The following is an 18090-nucleotide window of genomic DNA, read 5'->3' on the forward strand; positions in this document are numbered from 1 at the left end:
CTGGCTCAGTTTTTTGTTCGGCTTCTGAAAGAGTTTCCGTGTTCGGTTGCTTCGGAGATAGATTGAGGGTGTCTTGATTAGCAGTTGGGTCCAAACACCCGGAGGCGATCGATTGATCACTCGCTGTTATCTGGTTTCTGTTTTTCGAAGGTTTAAAAAGCTTCACGCGATAAAATTTCGACTGGAATCTGATTTTGAAACCTGGAATGTTGTTTTGTGAATTTCATTTGTTTTGCACAAATAAAATTTTTAATTTAAAAATAACTTCTCAATGAAAGACACTTTTGGCATTATCTACATATCTCACGTGAGCTCTCATTATTTACATCGAATGGTTGGTAAACATTTTGTAAACAAACAGTTTTATTACGAAAAAAAATACAAAAACTGACATAAACTAGTCGCAATTTCTTTCCATTTAGAATATTTGGAGCCTAGACAACATATATATGTGAAACACAAATTTTAAAGCTGTTTGATAACTTTTTCAGCAGTTTTCTGTGAATTCTTACGATGTTTCATACGACGTAATGAAAGCTCACGTGAGATATATAAGAAGCAATTTTCTGTATGTTTGTTTGTTGGTTTGTCCTCTATAGGCTCAGCCGTCTTAAGAGCTAGAGTGCTAGAGAGGAGTCGTCGATACAAGACAAATATGGTTATCGCCTTATTCTTCGTAGGCTTGAGATGAAAATTTGCACAAAGGGGTATTGAGAGATGGGAAATTGATTTCAGGCATTGAATTTTAGGTCAGGAATCGGCAAAAGGGGTCGTCCATATTATGTTTTCAATATTTTAGTGATATTGACGTTATTATACATCGGATTGAAATGAAAATTTGCGCTCAAATATTTTTAGGGACGAATAAACGATTGCCGGCATCGAGTTTGTGTAAGGGGTCAGCCAAAGGGGTCGTCCATATTACCTGTTTGCTATTTATGCGATATTGACGTTATTACACATCGTATTCAGATGACAATTGGCACACGAGCGTTTTGAATGACGTGCAAACGATTTCACCACGACATTACCTTTTCAATTTCATAGTGACATTGACGAAAAAGAAATCCAAAAACATTGTATTGGAATCAGATAGAGTTTTGAGAATTTTAAAACACATTTTTAAAAATATTTTAAAAAATACTATAAGAAACTAGACAAACAACAAATATCAGAAAAATCTCCAAAAATAAAATTAGAGTGTCCATTTCCCGGTCATTTTCCCGTTCCCGGGAATCGAGAAATCTGGTGACTTGTTTCCCGGGAATTCCCGGGAATTCGCGGGATCCCGGGAAATATTAAAAAACATGTAAAATATATGCACTTCGATTCAAATATACATAGCTTATCGAACCTCTCGTGCATACATGCCCATAATTTGTTCAAAATGTACTCTTCATAATATTTTTTAACTTATTTTCAATCAAATAAATCAAACTGTTTTCAACAATGTTAATTAAAATAAATTAAATGAAGAAATCATCCATGCAATTAGAGGTTTATAAAAAATATATATTTTTATTTGTTTGATTATTCCAACCGTTTATCGATTTACTGAACACTATACGTATTTGCTCTTCATATGAAAAAAAAAGATGTATTCTTCATTTTAATGTTTTGAAATTCATCTGGCTTTCAAAGGCAAAGGGAAATAAGTGCATGAATGTTACTTTCAAGAAAGCACAATATGTCTACCTGCTGCATGATTTTTCATATATTTTTCGTGTGGGTATTTGTTCAGTGAATACGGTGTGGAAATAAATATAATCTTTTTAAACTTATCTATTTCAATTTAAAAAATTGCACTAAATGGCTGCAAAATGTCTACTGCCACAGGAATCTGCATATTCTCAATGAGTTTTGTATGACTACATTTTCAAAAAGGACAAGACGAATGATTCCGGAGGCTTTCAGGCTTTTTCAGAGAAATAATTTCATACATGTCGGGAATTCCCGGGAATGAAACTACGATTACCGGGAATCGGGAATTCCCGGGACGGACACTCTAAATAAAATAGAACTAAATTTTTAAAGTGTTGATTATCAATAATATAAAAAAAAATTAAAATTTAAATGACAGAAAAGCGAAGAAAATAAATAATTATAACAGTAAAAAAATAAGATAGTAAAAAATTAAGGTAATGAAAATTATAAAAAAAAATCAAAAAAAAATTAAAATCTAAAATATCTAGAAAATCAAGAAAATCAATAAAACCAAAAAGAAAAATACAATCAAGAAAATGAATAAAATCGATAAAATAAAAAAAAAATTAAATTTAAAAAACAAGAGAATCAAGAAAATCAAGATTGTTAAAAATTTAAAAAAATCATGAAAATCAAAATAATAAAAGAAAATTAAGAAAATCAAGAAAATCGAGAACATCAAGAAAATCAAGAAAATAAAAATAAATCAAAATCAAGGAAATCAATAAAACCAAGAAAAACAATACAAACATGTTAGTCAAGAAAATCAAAAAAGTCAAAAAAAAATAAAAAATTCAAAAATATCAATAAAAAAATCAAGAAAATGAACTTATATTCAAAGGTTTGAGGAACCTCTTAGCTGAATGAATACTACTTTGAAATCAAGAAAATGAAAAAAAAATCAAGAAAATAAAAAATTCAAGTTAATTAACAAAAATCAAGAAAATCAAGAAAATCGACTTTATCAAGAAACTCAAGAAATTAAAAAAAAATTAGAAAAAATAAAGGAAGTCAAGAAAATCAAGAAATCAAAAAAATCAAGAAAATCAAAAAAGTAAAGAAAATTAAAAAAAGTAAAAAAAATCATAGAATTCAAGAGAATCAAAAAAATTCAGAAAATTCAGAAAATCAGAATAATCTAGAACAAGAAAATAAAATAAAATAAAATAAGCCAAAAACATCAAGAAATTAAAAAAAATTCAGAAAAAAATAAGAAATTCATAAAAATCTAGAAAATCTAGAAAAACTAGAAATAAAGAAAAAACTAGTAGTAAATAATGAAATTTGAAAAAAATATAAAAATCAAGAAAATCATGAAAAAAATAAAAAAATAAGTTCATCATAAAGTTCATCAAAAACGTAACCAAATATACGGATTAATATTTCATGCAATATTGTCGTGAAAATGCTCTCCAATTACCATCACTTATTTGAAATTAAAAACGAAACGTAGTTCGTACAGGATCAACTAGTTTTCTTTTATTTTATGAATTATAATTTTTTTTTAAGAAAGCACAGATTGCAGAATTCAAATCCCACAAATCAGACTCTACTCCAATAATGAACTTCTTTGGAGGTGAAATTATCGGCATAATATTATATGTCTGAAAGAAACCAAACTAAACAAATTACCAGTCAAGATGAACTGTGCGTGTGTATGTAAACCGTCCGATTATAGAGAACAGCTTCTAGTTTACCATTCTCCTCTCATTCTCATCCTTTTCCCATCAAAATACCGGCCAAACGACAGACAAACAATGCAGTGCGTTTTTTGATAATCGGCGGTGACAGAAGAACTATGACAATAAACTTTCGTTTGCTAACCGACTCAGATGGTGCACTGGGTAAGATACCGGACTGGAAGCCGAGATTAGTTTTTGCAGTGAGTTCGATTCTCACTATTTTTTTTATGAATTATCCAATAGAATGAAAATCCTTACAATGTTTTTCTTGTTTCGCTAACTACTACATAGTTATGCATCATTTTGCTTGGGAGCTCGAGTCTTAATTCCAGTAGTGCTTTTCTAATCTTATCATCTTTGTTACAGTAGGGGAGAGTGAGGATATTTAATCCCCTTTTCTTATTTTCACCATATCTTTTTGGAAAAATTTAGCAACTCGCACTCTTTTACATTTTCTGACAGCGTGTAACTTCAAGTTTCTATGCTCCTAAAATAAGAACGAAACTTTAACCCGTAGATGACCTAGAAGCATTTTCGTGGGAGTAAAAAAATTGCGATATTTTTGAAGTTCGGGGAGACTTGATCCTTTATTCAGGAAGCCCTAATCCATGGAAAAAATCAAACAAAACCCCAAGATAGAATGTTAATTGACTATTTTGGTCATGTTTGTTCTCATTTCACAATCTATAATAGTCAGAAAAAAATTCTATAGCTTATTCTCAACCCTCATGACATTGCATGCTTACGGGCACATTTTTTTTTATAAACAAGAGAAAATCAATTATTTTAGCCCTTTTCTTCAGATAATTGATGGATGAATATTAGCTATTCGATAAATGTATGTAATCTCATAATCAGCAATGACCACGATCCATTGAGAAGAAGAATATACCGGGATCATTTGTTCCCATATATTAGGGATCAATTGTACCCAAAATCAACATTTTAGAAAACTTTTTCTGAACAAATTTGGGAGTTTTCCATCGCTTTGAAAATATTGTATTTTGAAGTTCATTTTACACTCAAAAGATTGATGTATTGGAATAAATATTTTTGTTATAATATTTCCATGTTAGAAATATTTTAAAACGATGGAAAAAGATCTTTAAGTCACATTTTGTGAAATTTTTCAAACAAAGTTCAATAACCCAAAAACTTATTTTGTTAAAAATTTTTTAACTTCAACCATTGCTGTTTTGTTCCATTTGGCACATTTTTCTAGATCATTTAATCTTTGTACGACCTTCCAGTTTGGAGATATAGCTAAGGAATCAAATATCCCCAGGGATCAAGTATTTATCCTCATTCTCCCCTACACTTGTTGGAGTCTCTTCTATGGGTGTAGTTTCGCAAAGAGTAATACATATGACACATATGACAAAAACGACAAAAGTAACCAAATGATTCTGATACCTGTTCCAACTTTGTTCCTCTCCCATAGTCGGTGTCTTCTCGCATTGATGGCATCATCATTACCCCGGAAACGAGAAACTCACGTTGAAGATGAAAATAATTGCCACAATAGCATTGCGAAGAGAGAGAAAGACGAAAATAGGTGAAAACCGACTTACATCACAAAGCAAGTCCATCAACTACATATCTTTCTTAGATAACCCAGTTCCAGTTTTCCGGAAGCAAAACCGGGAGTCTCGTGAACTGAGAGCTCTCAGACACTTCTGCCGACTCTTGGGTCTTGGTCAATTGTTGCAAAATAATATTACACTGGGCGGATCCAGCTTGAGGCTGGATCGAAAGATCAGCTTGCATCTTGGTGAGGCGCTACAATGTTGCAGCTTCAGCTGGACCAGCAGAAAACATTATAATAAACCACTAGAAAAAAGAAACGGAAAGCGCAGCAACATCCATCGCAGATGGAAATCTGGAGTCGAGCGTTCAATGATGGTATATGAGCAATAATGAGCATTGATTTTGTTTGTGAGTAAGCAATGATTGGGTGACGGTTACCAACAATGTTTCACGTACAATATTTTTGAACAGAAATTAGTTCAGAATTATTTGATGAGATGAGATGATATATCATAAACTAAGGAGCGTTATCGAGAAAAAATAAAGCAATATATTTTATGAATAACAACGAAGCTGCTAAGTAATGTAATGTTTAAATGTGCTAATTTGTGTGACGTTCTGTCAAGTGATTTCCGAAATTGGGCCAATGAAAAAGTTTTTTTACTTTAATTTTTGGGCATCACGTGCGCTTCATATGTATAATGTATAATGTATACTATGAGTAACACTTTTTTTCCGAATCGCCCCTATTTTTGATAACGTTTCCTATTTTCTGAAGCTTGACCTTCAAAATAACTTGAAATTTTGAATTTGGTAGAAGTTATGATAAATTTAGCCGTTTGTCCTCTTTTGGCGCAAAAATTACATATTTGACTTTTTATCACTGCACCACAATTTTTGCGTAATTGAATCATTCCAGCCGAAACAGAGCACAAACATTGTGGAACCTATTTAAGTAGTATGCAGGAAACACGGTCGCATTTGAAGGCAGACTTCTTAGCATTTTTTGCCATCCATCAGCCTCCTAAAGTACCAAATAAACATTAAATTTTTCAATTTTTTCCCCTTGCTTATCTCCGGAACACCCAGACGAGACTTGTCAACGCAGAATTTTTGGCTGGAATCCTGCCAGGTGTCCGCTATAGTGTTCGTATTGCTGTCCATTACGATTTAAAAAAAAAAATCCTCACTAGCGGTCGAAATATTTTGCGCATGATTTGAACACCGCTTCTTGCTTATTATTGAAATTCACGGTTTTCGTAACTGTTCCGGAAAAATCCCTTTTTCCAGCAGAGGAAATCTGTTGCTCCGTCGACGAAACTAAAACAGTTTTTTTTGGCTCTCCGTTTGTTTTCATTCAGTTCGCTATTGAGAACAATAGCGTTGATGATTTTTTATGACACGAGGCGGTGATAAAAGCAGTATAAATGTTTACATCATCACACTGTAAAGCAAGACTGCTCAAACTGTGATTAGACTGCAGTGTTGGCATGGAATATGAGAAGTGGAAGTGTACACAGTGTAGTTATTTAAGGACTTGACGAACAAACTTCAATAAACATAACTCTATTCTACCACTGAAACCTGCGTTGAATCTTTCATTTCAACGCTTATTTTACCGGTGGGCAGCCTTTTTTTACATTGTAGAAGTTATGTCAGGACTGTTTATTAGTCAGCTAGATGAACCAGTCAGAAAAATTGATCTTTTTTATCACTTCCCCTGTTTAAATGTTCGAATTGTGCTTGATTAAACCTCTCAAAACTCCATAACTTCATGCAATCAATCATCTTCAATTTTAATTCAATTTTAACTCACTGTCAGATCCTTAAGAACTTAAACGATTATGAACTTTGGTCGAATAATTGATTTCCAGCTGTTTTTGGGTCTTCAGCTGGGACTTTCTTGGGTTTGTTGGGGCTCTAAAAAATGTTTTCAATGAGCTTCTGCATTGGACGTTATCTCAAAAACCACTTGACAGATTGTCATTAAATTTTTTACACGTATACCTTGCATTACTAAAAATTCTATCAATTTCCATCTAAAGTTATTCACAAAACGAAGTGTTGAATTTTTTTTTCGAAAACGCCCCTTATAATGTTCCTTTATTTAAGAATATTTCAATAGCTACCGAATCCATCTTACAAGGCTAATAGCAGCAAGATGCAGAAGGAAATTTAGAACACTTACTTTTCTCATTGCTTTTTTCAACTTTTTTTTTTTTTTGTTAAAATTAGGCACCAACAAAAACTTTTTTTTACAAAACATTATAAAGATCAAAATCAATCTTATTTAAATGTAAAAAAAAATCTGCATTAACACCTTCGTGACACCTAGTTGAAAATCTTGTTTGATCTAAATTTTCGGCTAGAAGACGGTCAGGAAACTCAAAGTTGGATATCCTTTTCTAATAGTGCTGACTTGGAAGATTGACTGAACTCGGTTGATTACTTACGGTAGAACGAATTCAAACTTCTATGCAAGGCAACTTGCTAAAAGTTTGTTTTTCTCATTTCATTTCTTTTTAACAAGTCAGTCTAGATTGTTTTTTTTTGTGACTATAGTTTTAAGTGAATGATCTCACATATTATTTTTTCAAATTAGACCTTTTTTCAAAAAAGTTAAAAAAAAGTCTGATGAAGAACGTGTTGAAAAAAAATCTGATCATATCATTCCAAATTCCCTCCTAAAGTTTGATGAACTTTAAACTGACGTTCATTGTTCATAATGAACAACTAATCAGTTTGTTAAGTATTAAGTTATCAGGAAAATGTTTTGTTTCAATCGAAAGTCTTTTTTTACACCCGAGAACAGGTGGTAATCGTGAAAAACAAAAATTTAAAAAAAAACAGGAACTGGGAAGAATGACCACGGTGTCAAGTTCCCGGAAAATAAATCGTGGAAAAATGTAGTTCAAATAAATTAAGTTGAAAATGTAACCAATAAAAAGCGTCCAAACTGAACGAAACTAGGCCACATTCATTTTAAAACTATGATCATTTTAGTTTTGAGATTACTTGAAACCTCAAAAATTTGTGGCACAAAATGTGGGAAAGAGAAAGCAAAAGTTAATTCATCGATGAAGGAATGTTTGAAAATCTAATTGCTGTTTTGATTTGTCTTTTTTTGTTTAATTATAGATAGCAAAAGATGTGTTCATTAGATTCCGCATTTTTAAAAGCAAATAACCGAAGTAAGGTTGAAGGTAAAATCAGATAAAATTTTCAATATTATAAGAGAGGCTTCGTCTTTGACATAGCTTTTGGGACAAACGATTAAATTTTTCTAACACACGTACAGTGAATATAGAGAATTTTTTTTTGAAAAGTTACCATCTTGGGTGCATTTAACTTAGTGAGAATATTTCAAAGTTGTGCGTCCACCGAAAAACGGCTCCTGGAAGGAATTTTCGACATTTTAAATATTTTTAGCTTTGAGAGAATACCGCAATAGATAGAGCTTAGGCGTCAACTGAATTTTTATCTTATCCTTCTCCCAACTAAAAACACGGATTCACTAAACAATGTTCATACCACAGTTATCTATTTAAATTAAAGGCAAGCCTTATCAAATTTAGCAATTGTTTTTGACAGTAAAATCACGCTCATTTTTGTTATTTTGGTCATCTTTGTAATTCCATTGTAATTTTTGAATAATTTTCAATTATTTTTGTCCATTTTTTTAATTTTTAGTAGCTTTGAAATTTTTGTTATTTTTTGTCATATTTTACATGTTTGTAATTTTTTGTTAAAATTTTGTCAATTATTGTAATCTTTTGTCAATTTAATCATTTTTAATCAAATTCATTTTTGTGTCAATTTTGTGTAATTTTTGTGTAATTTTTGTGGAATTTTCCTTTTTGTGTAATTTTTGTGTCATTTTTGTTTCATTTTTAGGTCGTTTTTGTGTCTTTTTTGTGTCACTTTTGTATCATGTCATTTTATAATTTTTGTCATTTGTGTCATTTTTTTTTTGCCATTTTTGCCATTTTCGTGATCTTTGTCATATTTGTCATTTTTTTGGAATTTTTATAATTTTTGTGTCACTTTTGTGTCACTTTTATGTCATTTTTGTGTCTTTTTTGTGTCATATTTATATCATTTTTGTGTCATTTTTGTGTTATTTTTGTGTCACTTTTGTGTCATTTTTGTGCCATTTTTATGTCATTTTTGTGTCATTTTTGTGTCATTTTTGTGTTATTTTTTGTCACTTTTGTGTCATTTTTGCGTCATTTTTGTGTAATTTTTGTCATTTTTGTGTCATTTTGGTATCATTTTTGTGTCATTTTTTTGTCACTTTTGTGTCGTCTGCCTTTAACACTCGTCGCGTTCGGTTCGAGGCGTTCATTCGGGAGTCGAGTTGGAAAACGGGAGTGTAAATTTCGAAAATACCAATTCACAAAACCGTTTGCTGTGTTTTAATCAGTATAAGGGTGAAAGTGGTTTGGTTACGCTTTAAATGGAAATGATACAGAAAAACGAGAGAAAAAGTGGATCCAGCTAGTGAAAATAATGTTTTGCCCCAGCGCGTTGATGCAACTAAATTGGTGGCCTACAATGTTTCTGAAAGTGCACTTGATGTGATTTGATGGTCATTTTGAGAAAAGTATGCGAGTGAAGTTAGAAATTAGTAAAATTGTAGTGTTTGGCAAACAAGCATAAGTTATCACAATTATTTGAAGAAATCGAGAATAAGTAGGTAACACTGTGAAAAAATAACTTTTGATTCAAGTGGCTGGAACATGTCCGAACAAGTTCGTTCTTGAAAATGAAGCATCAGCGTCACCGCGAGAGCAAAGAAATTTTGCCTAATGCCGCTGAAGGCGTGGAGCCAAACTTAGCGAAAGCTGGAATCAAAAACCCGGTGAGGAAATTCCAAATTGATCAATTTAAAAAAAATTGTGTTTGTGAGCTTTTTTACACAAGTTTATTCAATGCATATTTGAGTTTTGTAGTGATTTGGTACCAATTAGAACCATTAAAACCTGGTCATAACCATTCGAATTACCAGAGAAGTAAAGAATTGGTATTCAATCGTAGTAATCTATGACTAGCAGGTTTGTTTCGCGTTCGTACAATTAGGTTTGTGTCGTTGCTGAACCAGGGCTCAGGTTAAGCGATGGCTGCGCTATGTTGGTGGTTGCGGCGAGTAGCAGATATTCTATGTTGTTGAGCTCGAGTCTTTAAAGTAGAGGAAATATGATGACACTGACTACTGAATTCTTTCCAGATTATTAAACAAATTTGTAGCAGACACTTTCATGAACATGATTATTTTTTTATATTTAGCATTACATTACAACAGATACGTTCATCGGATTTCATAATTTAAACCCATAAATAATGTTTTTTTTTTCAGTTTTCATAACTGGTGCAATCTCAGTTGTTATCATAATCACAATCGTACTCTCGTAATGTTTGGTCACTGATCATTTTATGAGACAGAGCTCGTATTTAAGTGCAATTGAATTCTTACCAAACACACCTGAAATAGTTAACTCAAACACATAATCAAAAATATATTTCACAGTTTTCACTAAAAAGATCCAAAATTCCTAATTTAGATAATGGTTTGGCCGTAGCAGATGCAGAATTTACATGACAGCAAATCAACTCTTTATTACACACAATACTAAAAAGTCACCACTTTTTCATTTATTTAATTTAAAAATTCTTATTATTTTAATTTATAAATTTATTTTTGCAGGTTACATTGAGGTTCACATGCATTTTAAACTTAAAATAGATTTTTAAACATTCTTTAGATACGATCACAGCATGTGAAAGAATAATAAAGAAAAAATAAATTTTATTGCATTGATAGATAATTTTAAAATTATTTCAGCAATGCAGGCGACGGAACGTAAAAATTAACTGAAACGATTTGATTGTTGATTTATTCGTCAGGTTGCACCAATAAATACAAAATGGATGGCGTACAAGGTTCCTTGTTAATAATCATTTTGTAAGCAATTTTTTTATTTTAAATATTTTGATGCGTTTTCAAAACCAGATTATTAGCAGGTAATATATATTCTTAAAAAATTTAAATCACTTCTCTCGCACTGAAACTTAAAACATTTAAATTAAATTCTAACAAACAGAATGCAGGTTTATAAAGATAAGGTTATAAAAATTTATGGCACATTAAGTTCAACAAATAAATACAGTACATTTAATTGAGCAATCGATACTTTAATAATTTAAAACCCCTGTTCATTCAAACCAAGATTATTTCAGTGATATGAAAATGAAAATTTACAGATTTTGAATATCTTTAGAATTAATTTTTCTCTAATTTACAGGTTCCAAAAAATGGCAATTTCTTTTGAAAAGAATGGTACTTAATATTTTTTTCTCATATATATCTAAGTTGCTTATGTTTATGAGTGAAAATTCTCTTCATTATTTTTGCAAAGGATTTAACTTATTTTCATAGTTTTCAGGGTCAACATTTATTTCTGATACTCGTAATATTGTGTAACCTATATAATATTTCTTAATGTTCAATATATACTCTTTAAATTTCTTACAGGTTCTTTTGTTATTGAACTGTTCATCGAAAAAACGAAATATTCAGAAATTTTATTTCATTTTTTTTTTAACTTTGCAAGAATCGCCATCAGTTATAAATTTAAATTCTTAATTATTATTATTATTATCATTATTTTTTTGTTTGTGTAGAGATTCTTTTGTTAAGCAGCCAATATAGTTAGTTTTCTTACAGGTGCATATATGTTCAATGCATATTCCTAACTATAGCCACATTTTTTTAGGTTCCATGGTCATCTTGTCAGTGTTCATATTACATCACTGTGCTACGGTAGCCACTGTTTTTATAAATAGTTTTTTTTTCAGTTGAGTGTAACGGATACTACACGTGGCAATTGAATTTTATTTTTAAATAATAATTTTTGAAAAGTTTGAAATATTTAACATTGTTTTTTTTTCTAAGTTGTTTATATTACCATTCTGAAAATAAAAATACTAACTAACAGTTCATTCATATTTTAATTCAGCTAAATTTTTCTACCCGTAATAGTTATCCATTATTTAATAAAATACTCATGTTTTACAGCATTGTGAGATAATACTGGATCTACATAAAAACTTTCATTTCCCGTAAAACTGCTAACTTTGGATTTCAAATATTGGTTCAATAATTCGATCATTGCAATATGTTTTATTTATGACAGCAATATATTATAACATTTAAATTAATTTCAGTTTTCTGTAAAAAGAAGTACCTGGACGTTAACAGCTATCAAAATCAGAAGTTGATTTTGCAACGTTATGCAGGCCGTGTGACGAACAACTTCATTATTTTCTGAGAGTTTTTAATTTTACAGGTGAACTCTCTTGTTAATTTAATTAGAATTTTTCAAATTTTTCAATCTAGATATTATATTTTTTCATACTTTCTATATTACGTTATATTTTTTATGTCAATTGTTTTATTTTTTTATTATATTATTTTTATTATAATTCATTAAAATAAACTGTATTCTATGGTATAAATTCGTTTAACTACATTTTATCGTAATATATTTGAACATTAAGGGCAGGGGCATCTGGGTATCCTCGTTTTACAAAAAGAGCGGGTTACCGTGTATGCTAGTACCGCATTGAATACTAGACGTTCCTCAATTTATGTCAAGGGAATTTGGCATGGTTGAGAAAAAGAAAGTTTTTGATTACTTTTTGTAAAATAAGGACGCACTCTTTTTTCGGAAGCCTTGGCGGCGGGATTATAATTTGCATGCTATCTTGGTTAGTCAACAACATGGTTATAGCTTCTCGAGACTTTTCCTCTTTTCACCCTGGATACCGTTAGTGCCTCTGCTACGATTCCATTCCCTTAGAAGTCTCATTGGGTGGTTATTATTGGGTTGCGTGGTAGCCAAGATGGACGTGTGGGTTATTTTTTTTGCCACAACCGCGGCGCTGCCGTAAACCCAAGGTGGATACAATACATACATACATACATACATTTTTTTGTCACTTTTGTGTCATTGTTGTGTCATTGTTGTGTCAGTGTTGTGTCATTGTTGTGTCATTTTTGTGTCAATTTTGTTTCATTTTTGTGTCATTTTTGTGTCATTTTTGAATAATTTGTGTGCCAATTTTGTGTCATTCTTGTGTCTTTTTGTGTCATTTCTGTTTCGGTTTGTGTCTTTTTTGTGTCATTTTTGTCATGCGTATTATTTTTTGTCCTTTTCGTAATTTTTGTCATTTTTGTTATTTTTGTCATTTTTGTCATTTTTGTCATTTTTGTCATTTTTGTCATTTTTGTCATTTTTGTCATTTTTGTCATTTTTGTCATTTTTGTCATTTTTGTCATTTTTGTCATTTTTGTCATTTTTGTCATTTTTGTCATTTTTGTCATTTTTGTCATTTTTGTCATTTTTGTCATTTTTGTCATTTTTGTCATTCTTGTCATTCTTGTCATTTTTGTCATTTTTCTCAATTTTGGCAATTTTGTTCAATTTTGTCAATTTTGTCAATTTTGTCAATTTTGTCAATTTTGTCAATTTTGTAATTTTCTTGTCATTTCTTGTTGTGTTTGTCATTTTTGTTAATGTTATCATTTTTGTCATTTTTAATATTTTTGATATTTTTATTATTTTAGTCATTCCTGTCATTTTTGTCATTTTTGTCACTTTTGTCACTTTTATCATTTTTGCCATTTTTGTCATTTTTGTCATTTTTGTCATTTTTGTCATTTTTGTCATTTTTGTCATTTTTGTCATTTTTGCCATTTTTGTTGTTTTCCTAATTTTTGTCATTTTTTTCCTTTTTACATTTTTTGTGGTCATTATCTTAAAAAAATTCAAGAAAAATATATCCTCGTGCGCAACATATAGCCCCTAACTCCAGCTTTTTTGGACACTAAGGGATTTTTTTAGCCTTTCCTAGCTGATATACAGTCTTTTTTGGAGATTTAATAATATGAGGCGAGGAGTGTTAAACAGACACTCAAGGTCTAATAAGGGAGCTTTTTAGTGTGGGCTTCCGGAGTGCGTCCATAAAAAAGTAATGATGCTCAATTGAAGATTTCATGAATTTTTTGAGGGTCCTAGAAGATTTTATTTTATTTAGCAAGCTGCCAAACTTCCAATCCGCGGCCAAAGCCGCCAAACTTCCGGATTGGGGTTTAGTTATTTTTGTCATGTTAGTCCACTTTTGATTGGACTCCAATTATTTCAAGATAATCTGTATGGAGGAGTTGAAGGTTTGTAAGTCGACTCACCTGATTCTGCACCGTAATGGTCAACAGATGCCTTTGCAGTTCCACGATATTCGTCTCCAGCAGGATGGCCGATATCCGCTTGGAATCGAGCATCCGCACCTTGTTGAGCCGGGCCGGGGAACTGATGAGCCCATCCAACTTCCCGAGCTGTAGCTCCCCGGATACCGCCGCCGGAAACTGTAACCGATCTTCACTGGTAGATCCGGCCGAACTGGATCGACTTTCCTGATGCAGTAGTTGGTATTGCGTATGATCCGTGGAAGGATGGGGTATCACTTTTTTGACCGGCGCAAAACTGCTACTGGACTGACTAAAGTGTTGTTGCGACTTCGAGGGTTGATGAGGGTGATGGAACGTCGTCGTTGAGGTGGTCGATGACGGCGACGAGGAGAGTTGCGAGGAACCGATAACGATCGTCGTCGCCGTCGAATCGCTCGAGGAATGCTTCCGGAAGTGGCCGTGCGCTGCCACTTGTCGTCCCTTGATTGACTCGGGTGAACTGTAGGAGAATTGAGAAAGAAGAACATGGGATTAAAGGACTGAAGTTGACCTTTCTAATCTTCGGGGTAACTCACCTAGGCGCACTCTTATTTACATACTGCTGGTGGAGATCATGAATTTTACTGTTCAGTTCCAGCTTCTGGCTGAGGGCGGCCTTCAGCTGGTCCTCCAGATCCCGCTTGGCCGACGCCAGCGCGTCGACCTCGTCCTGCATCTTGGAGGCCCGTATCCGGCCCGCGATCGCTTCCGCCTCATACTCGGACAGCTTGTCAAACAGTCGGTCCCGCTCTTTCCGTAAAATTTGTACATCATCCTTATTTACAACGTCCACCAGCAGCTGGTTTTGAAAGGTTTTCGTCAGACCACTCAGAGGCGTGGTCCCGTGATGAGGAAGGTTGCCACTTTTGTTACTACTACTATCACTATTACTACTACTATTCTTGTTGTTGTTATTGCTACTACTACTATTACTATGATTACTACTGGAGCTAGTAACGATGTTCGTGTGATTATTGTTGTTGCTGTTGTTTATAAGCAGATTTGTTGTAGTTGTTGCTGTTGCCGTCGTTCGACACTTTTCCCGCTCTAGCTGCTGCAGCGCGTCCACCTCCTCCCGGAGTCGATTGCTTTTCCTATGTATCACATCTAGTAAATTCCACAGTTCGTCCTCGGTATCTACAGTTAGTCGGTTGGGTGTATTTGATACGATAGTTCCCTGTAGGAAAAGAGAGGAATACATTGTAAAAATTGTAAGATTCGAGTGAAAATTTCTTAGAATCGATTTTTGTTTCAAATTTGTTTTCGACCGTAAAATGTTTCTCGGATCCAAATAATCATATCAAAGTTCCTTACCTGTACGCCGCCCCCCGTCGACGAGGAGGCACTGTGTGTCTCCTTCGACGAGGACGTCTCGGTCGAGAACCCCGAGTCCTGTATCACAACGCTGCTCCCACTCTGGCCGTCTCCGGCTGACGACGATTGCTGCCCAGCGCTCTTTGGTTCCTTCTTGTTGTGGCCGACGCCCCCGCTGCTCCCATGGCCACTGCCACTGTGCGAGTTGCTCCGGCTCCGGATTAGCAGCGACGAGGACGAGACCACCGAGTTCGCTGAGTGGTGGTGGATCTCGGCGGAGGCGGAAGCGGAAATGGCCGCGGCGACCGCCTCCTTCTGCGTTAGGGTCAGTTTCCGCCGGGTCCGTATTCCGGGCTCCCACTCGCGTCTGTTGGCAAGAAAATTGTGGTTATGATTATTGAAAATCAGAAAAACTTTAATCGGATAGACATACCTCGACGCCAGTGAGGAGGCCGACGGGATGCCGGTAAGTGTGCTGTTGGCGGCGGACGAGGCCATCTTGGTTTTGAGGTCGGGAAAGGTTTCGATAACCAGATCGCGGAATTCCAGTAGAGCACCGACTTCATTCTGCAATTCCTGTTGAGATAAATAGAGAAAAACAAACGAAGCAGCGATTAGGGTTTTGAAGTTAAGAATTTGATGTGGTCATTTACAGTCGATTTCTACGTTTATAGACAGTAACCAAATCAAGAGTCTTCTTGGACGCCTTTAAAACCCGATTCAATACACTTGACAGTAGATTACAGCCTTTCTTACAGACACTCTCATGCCAAATTCTGTTCCATTTGCTCGATTGTATGATTGTTCCCATGTCATATTTGATATCAGATATTTGAAGAAGTCTCAAATAAGCAAATAACCATTTTACGTATCCAAATGCTATACCATGCCAGAGTTGTTTCCATTTGCTCGATTTGTTCTCGACTTATACGAAAAATTGTAAATAATCCCTTCTCTCTCCTTCTTATTACCCCACTGGAAGGAGGCAGTAGTACCAAATATTCATAGAAACATTCCTTATGCTTAAATAGGCTCCCAAGCCAAATTTCGTTCCATTTGCTGGGTAAGTTTCCGAGTGATGTAAAAAATTGTAACGGAGCACCCTCCTCCCTTAAGATTTTCCGACTGGGAGAACGGAGGGTTCTCAAAATATCATAGAAACATTTCTCGTAATCAAATACCCTCCAACCTCTAAAATTTGGTTTCATTTACTTGATTAGTTTTCCAGTAATTCTGAAAATTGTAAAGGAGCCCCCTTCCCAATTTCTATCTCCTTACTGAAAGGAAGGAGGGTTATCAAATATTCATAGAACTATTTATTGTACCCAAATACCCTTCCAAACCAAATTTGGTTCCATTTGCTCGAATAGTTTTCAAGTTATGCAATAAAGAAGGTATTAAAGCCCCCTTCTTTCTTCGTGTATCTCCACTGAAAGGAGGGAGAGGTTTGAAATAATCATAGGTATATTTCTCGTATTCCACTACCCCCTCATGCCAGATTTGGTTCCTTTAGCTTGATAAGTTCTCCAGTTTGGTAAAAAATTGTAAGATAGGCCCCTTCCCTCTTCATTTCTCCCCACTGGAAGGAGGTAAAGTTACCAAATATTCTTAGAAACATTCCTCGTACCCAAGTACCCACCCGCCCATACCAAGTTTTGTTTGATTTGCTTGATCAGCTCTCGAGTTATGAAAACTTATTACTTTTATATAAAAGACCCCCTCCCCACTTCCAGGAAGAGGGAGAGGTCCCAAACTATTATGAGAACCCATATACCAAGTTTCACGCAAATCGGTTCAGTAGTTTTCGAGTCGACAGACAGACAGACAGACAGAAATTCATTTTTATATACATAGATTTCAAATTTATAACTTTTGTATATTGCATGTTTTTTTTTGTTAAAATTAGACAGATTTGAGAAAATTTAAAACAAAAAACAAACATTGACAAAATAAGCTAAACTGACAAAAATTCAAAAAATTTACATAATTGGCAAATAAGACAAAAAATTACAAAATTGACATAAATGGTAAACTTGACGGAATTGACAGAATTAACATATCGACAAGACTGACTAAATTGACAAAAAAGACGGCATTGATCGAATTGACCAAAATTTGAAATTTGATCAAATTTACGAAAAAGACAAGAATGGATAAAAGGACAAAATTAACAAAAAGCAAAAAAAAGTTACAAAATTTAAAAAAAAATGACAAAAGTGACAAAATCACCAAATAAATGAAATTAACTCATTTGGCAAGACTTAGAAACAATACATAAAGTTGACAAAAATGATAAACCTGATAAAATAAACACAATTCAGTTGACATGAATCACAAGAGTGAATTTGGTCGTTAATATGATTTTTTGTAAAAAAAAAAAAGTGAATTTTGCCGTTAATGCCATTTTTGTCAATTTGGTCATTTTTGTCATTTTTGTAATTTTCATAATTTTTGTCATTTTTGTCATTTTTGTCATTTTTGTCATTTTTGTCATTTTTGTCATTCTTGTCATTCTTGTCATTTTTGTCATTTTTGTCATTTTTGTCATTTTTGTCATTTTTGTCACTTTTGTCATTT

General features: G+C 33.3%; 1 protein-coding gene across 2 annotated transcripts in view; it reads right to left on the reverse strand.

Annotated features, from left to right (window-relative positions):
• Positions 1 to 18090, reverse strand: part of LOC129739162 (uncharacterized) — a 394054-nt gene that overhangs the window by 29041 nt on the left and 346923 nt on the right. For both annotated transcript variants that reach the window (XM_055730574.1, XM_055730575.1), the window contains exons 3-6: positions 15947 to 16089; positions 15514 to 15880; positions 14736 to 15376; positions 14161 to 14659 (exon numbers count right to left, since the gene is read on the reverse strand). In XM_055730574.1, the coding sequence (XP_055586549.1) occupies positions 14161 to 14659; positions 14736 to 15376; positions 15514 to 15880; positions 15947 to 16089 (1650 nt within the window). The remainder of the gene's footprint in view (positions 1 to 14160; positions 14660 to 14735; positions 15377 to 15513; positions 15881 to 15946; positions 16090 to 18090) is intronic.

This window comes from Uranotaenia lowii, chromosome 1 (genome assembly GCF_029784155.1).
Source record: "Uranotaenia lowii strain MFRU-FL chromosome 1, ASM2978415v1, whole genome shotgun sequence".
NCBI classification, from domain to species: domain Eukaryota; kingdom Metazoa; phylum Arthropoda; class Insecta; order Diptera; family Culicidae; genus Uranotaenia; species Uranotaenia lowii.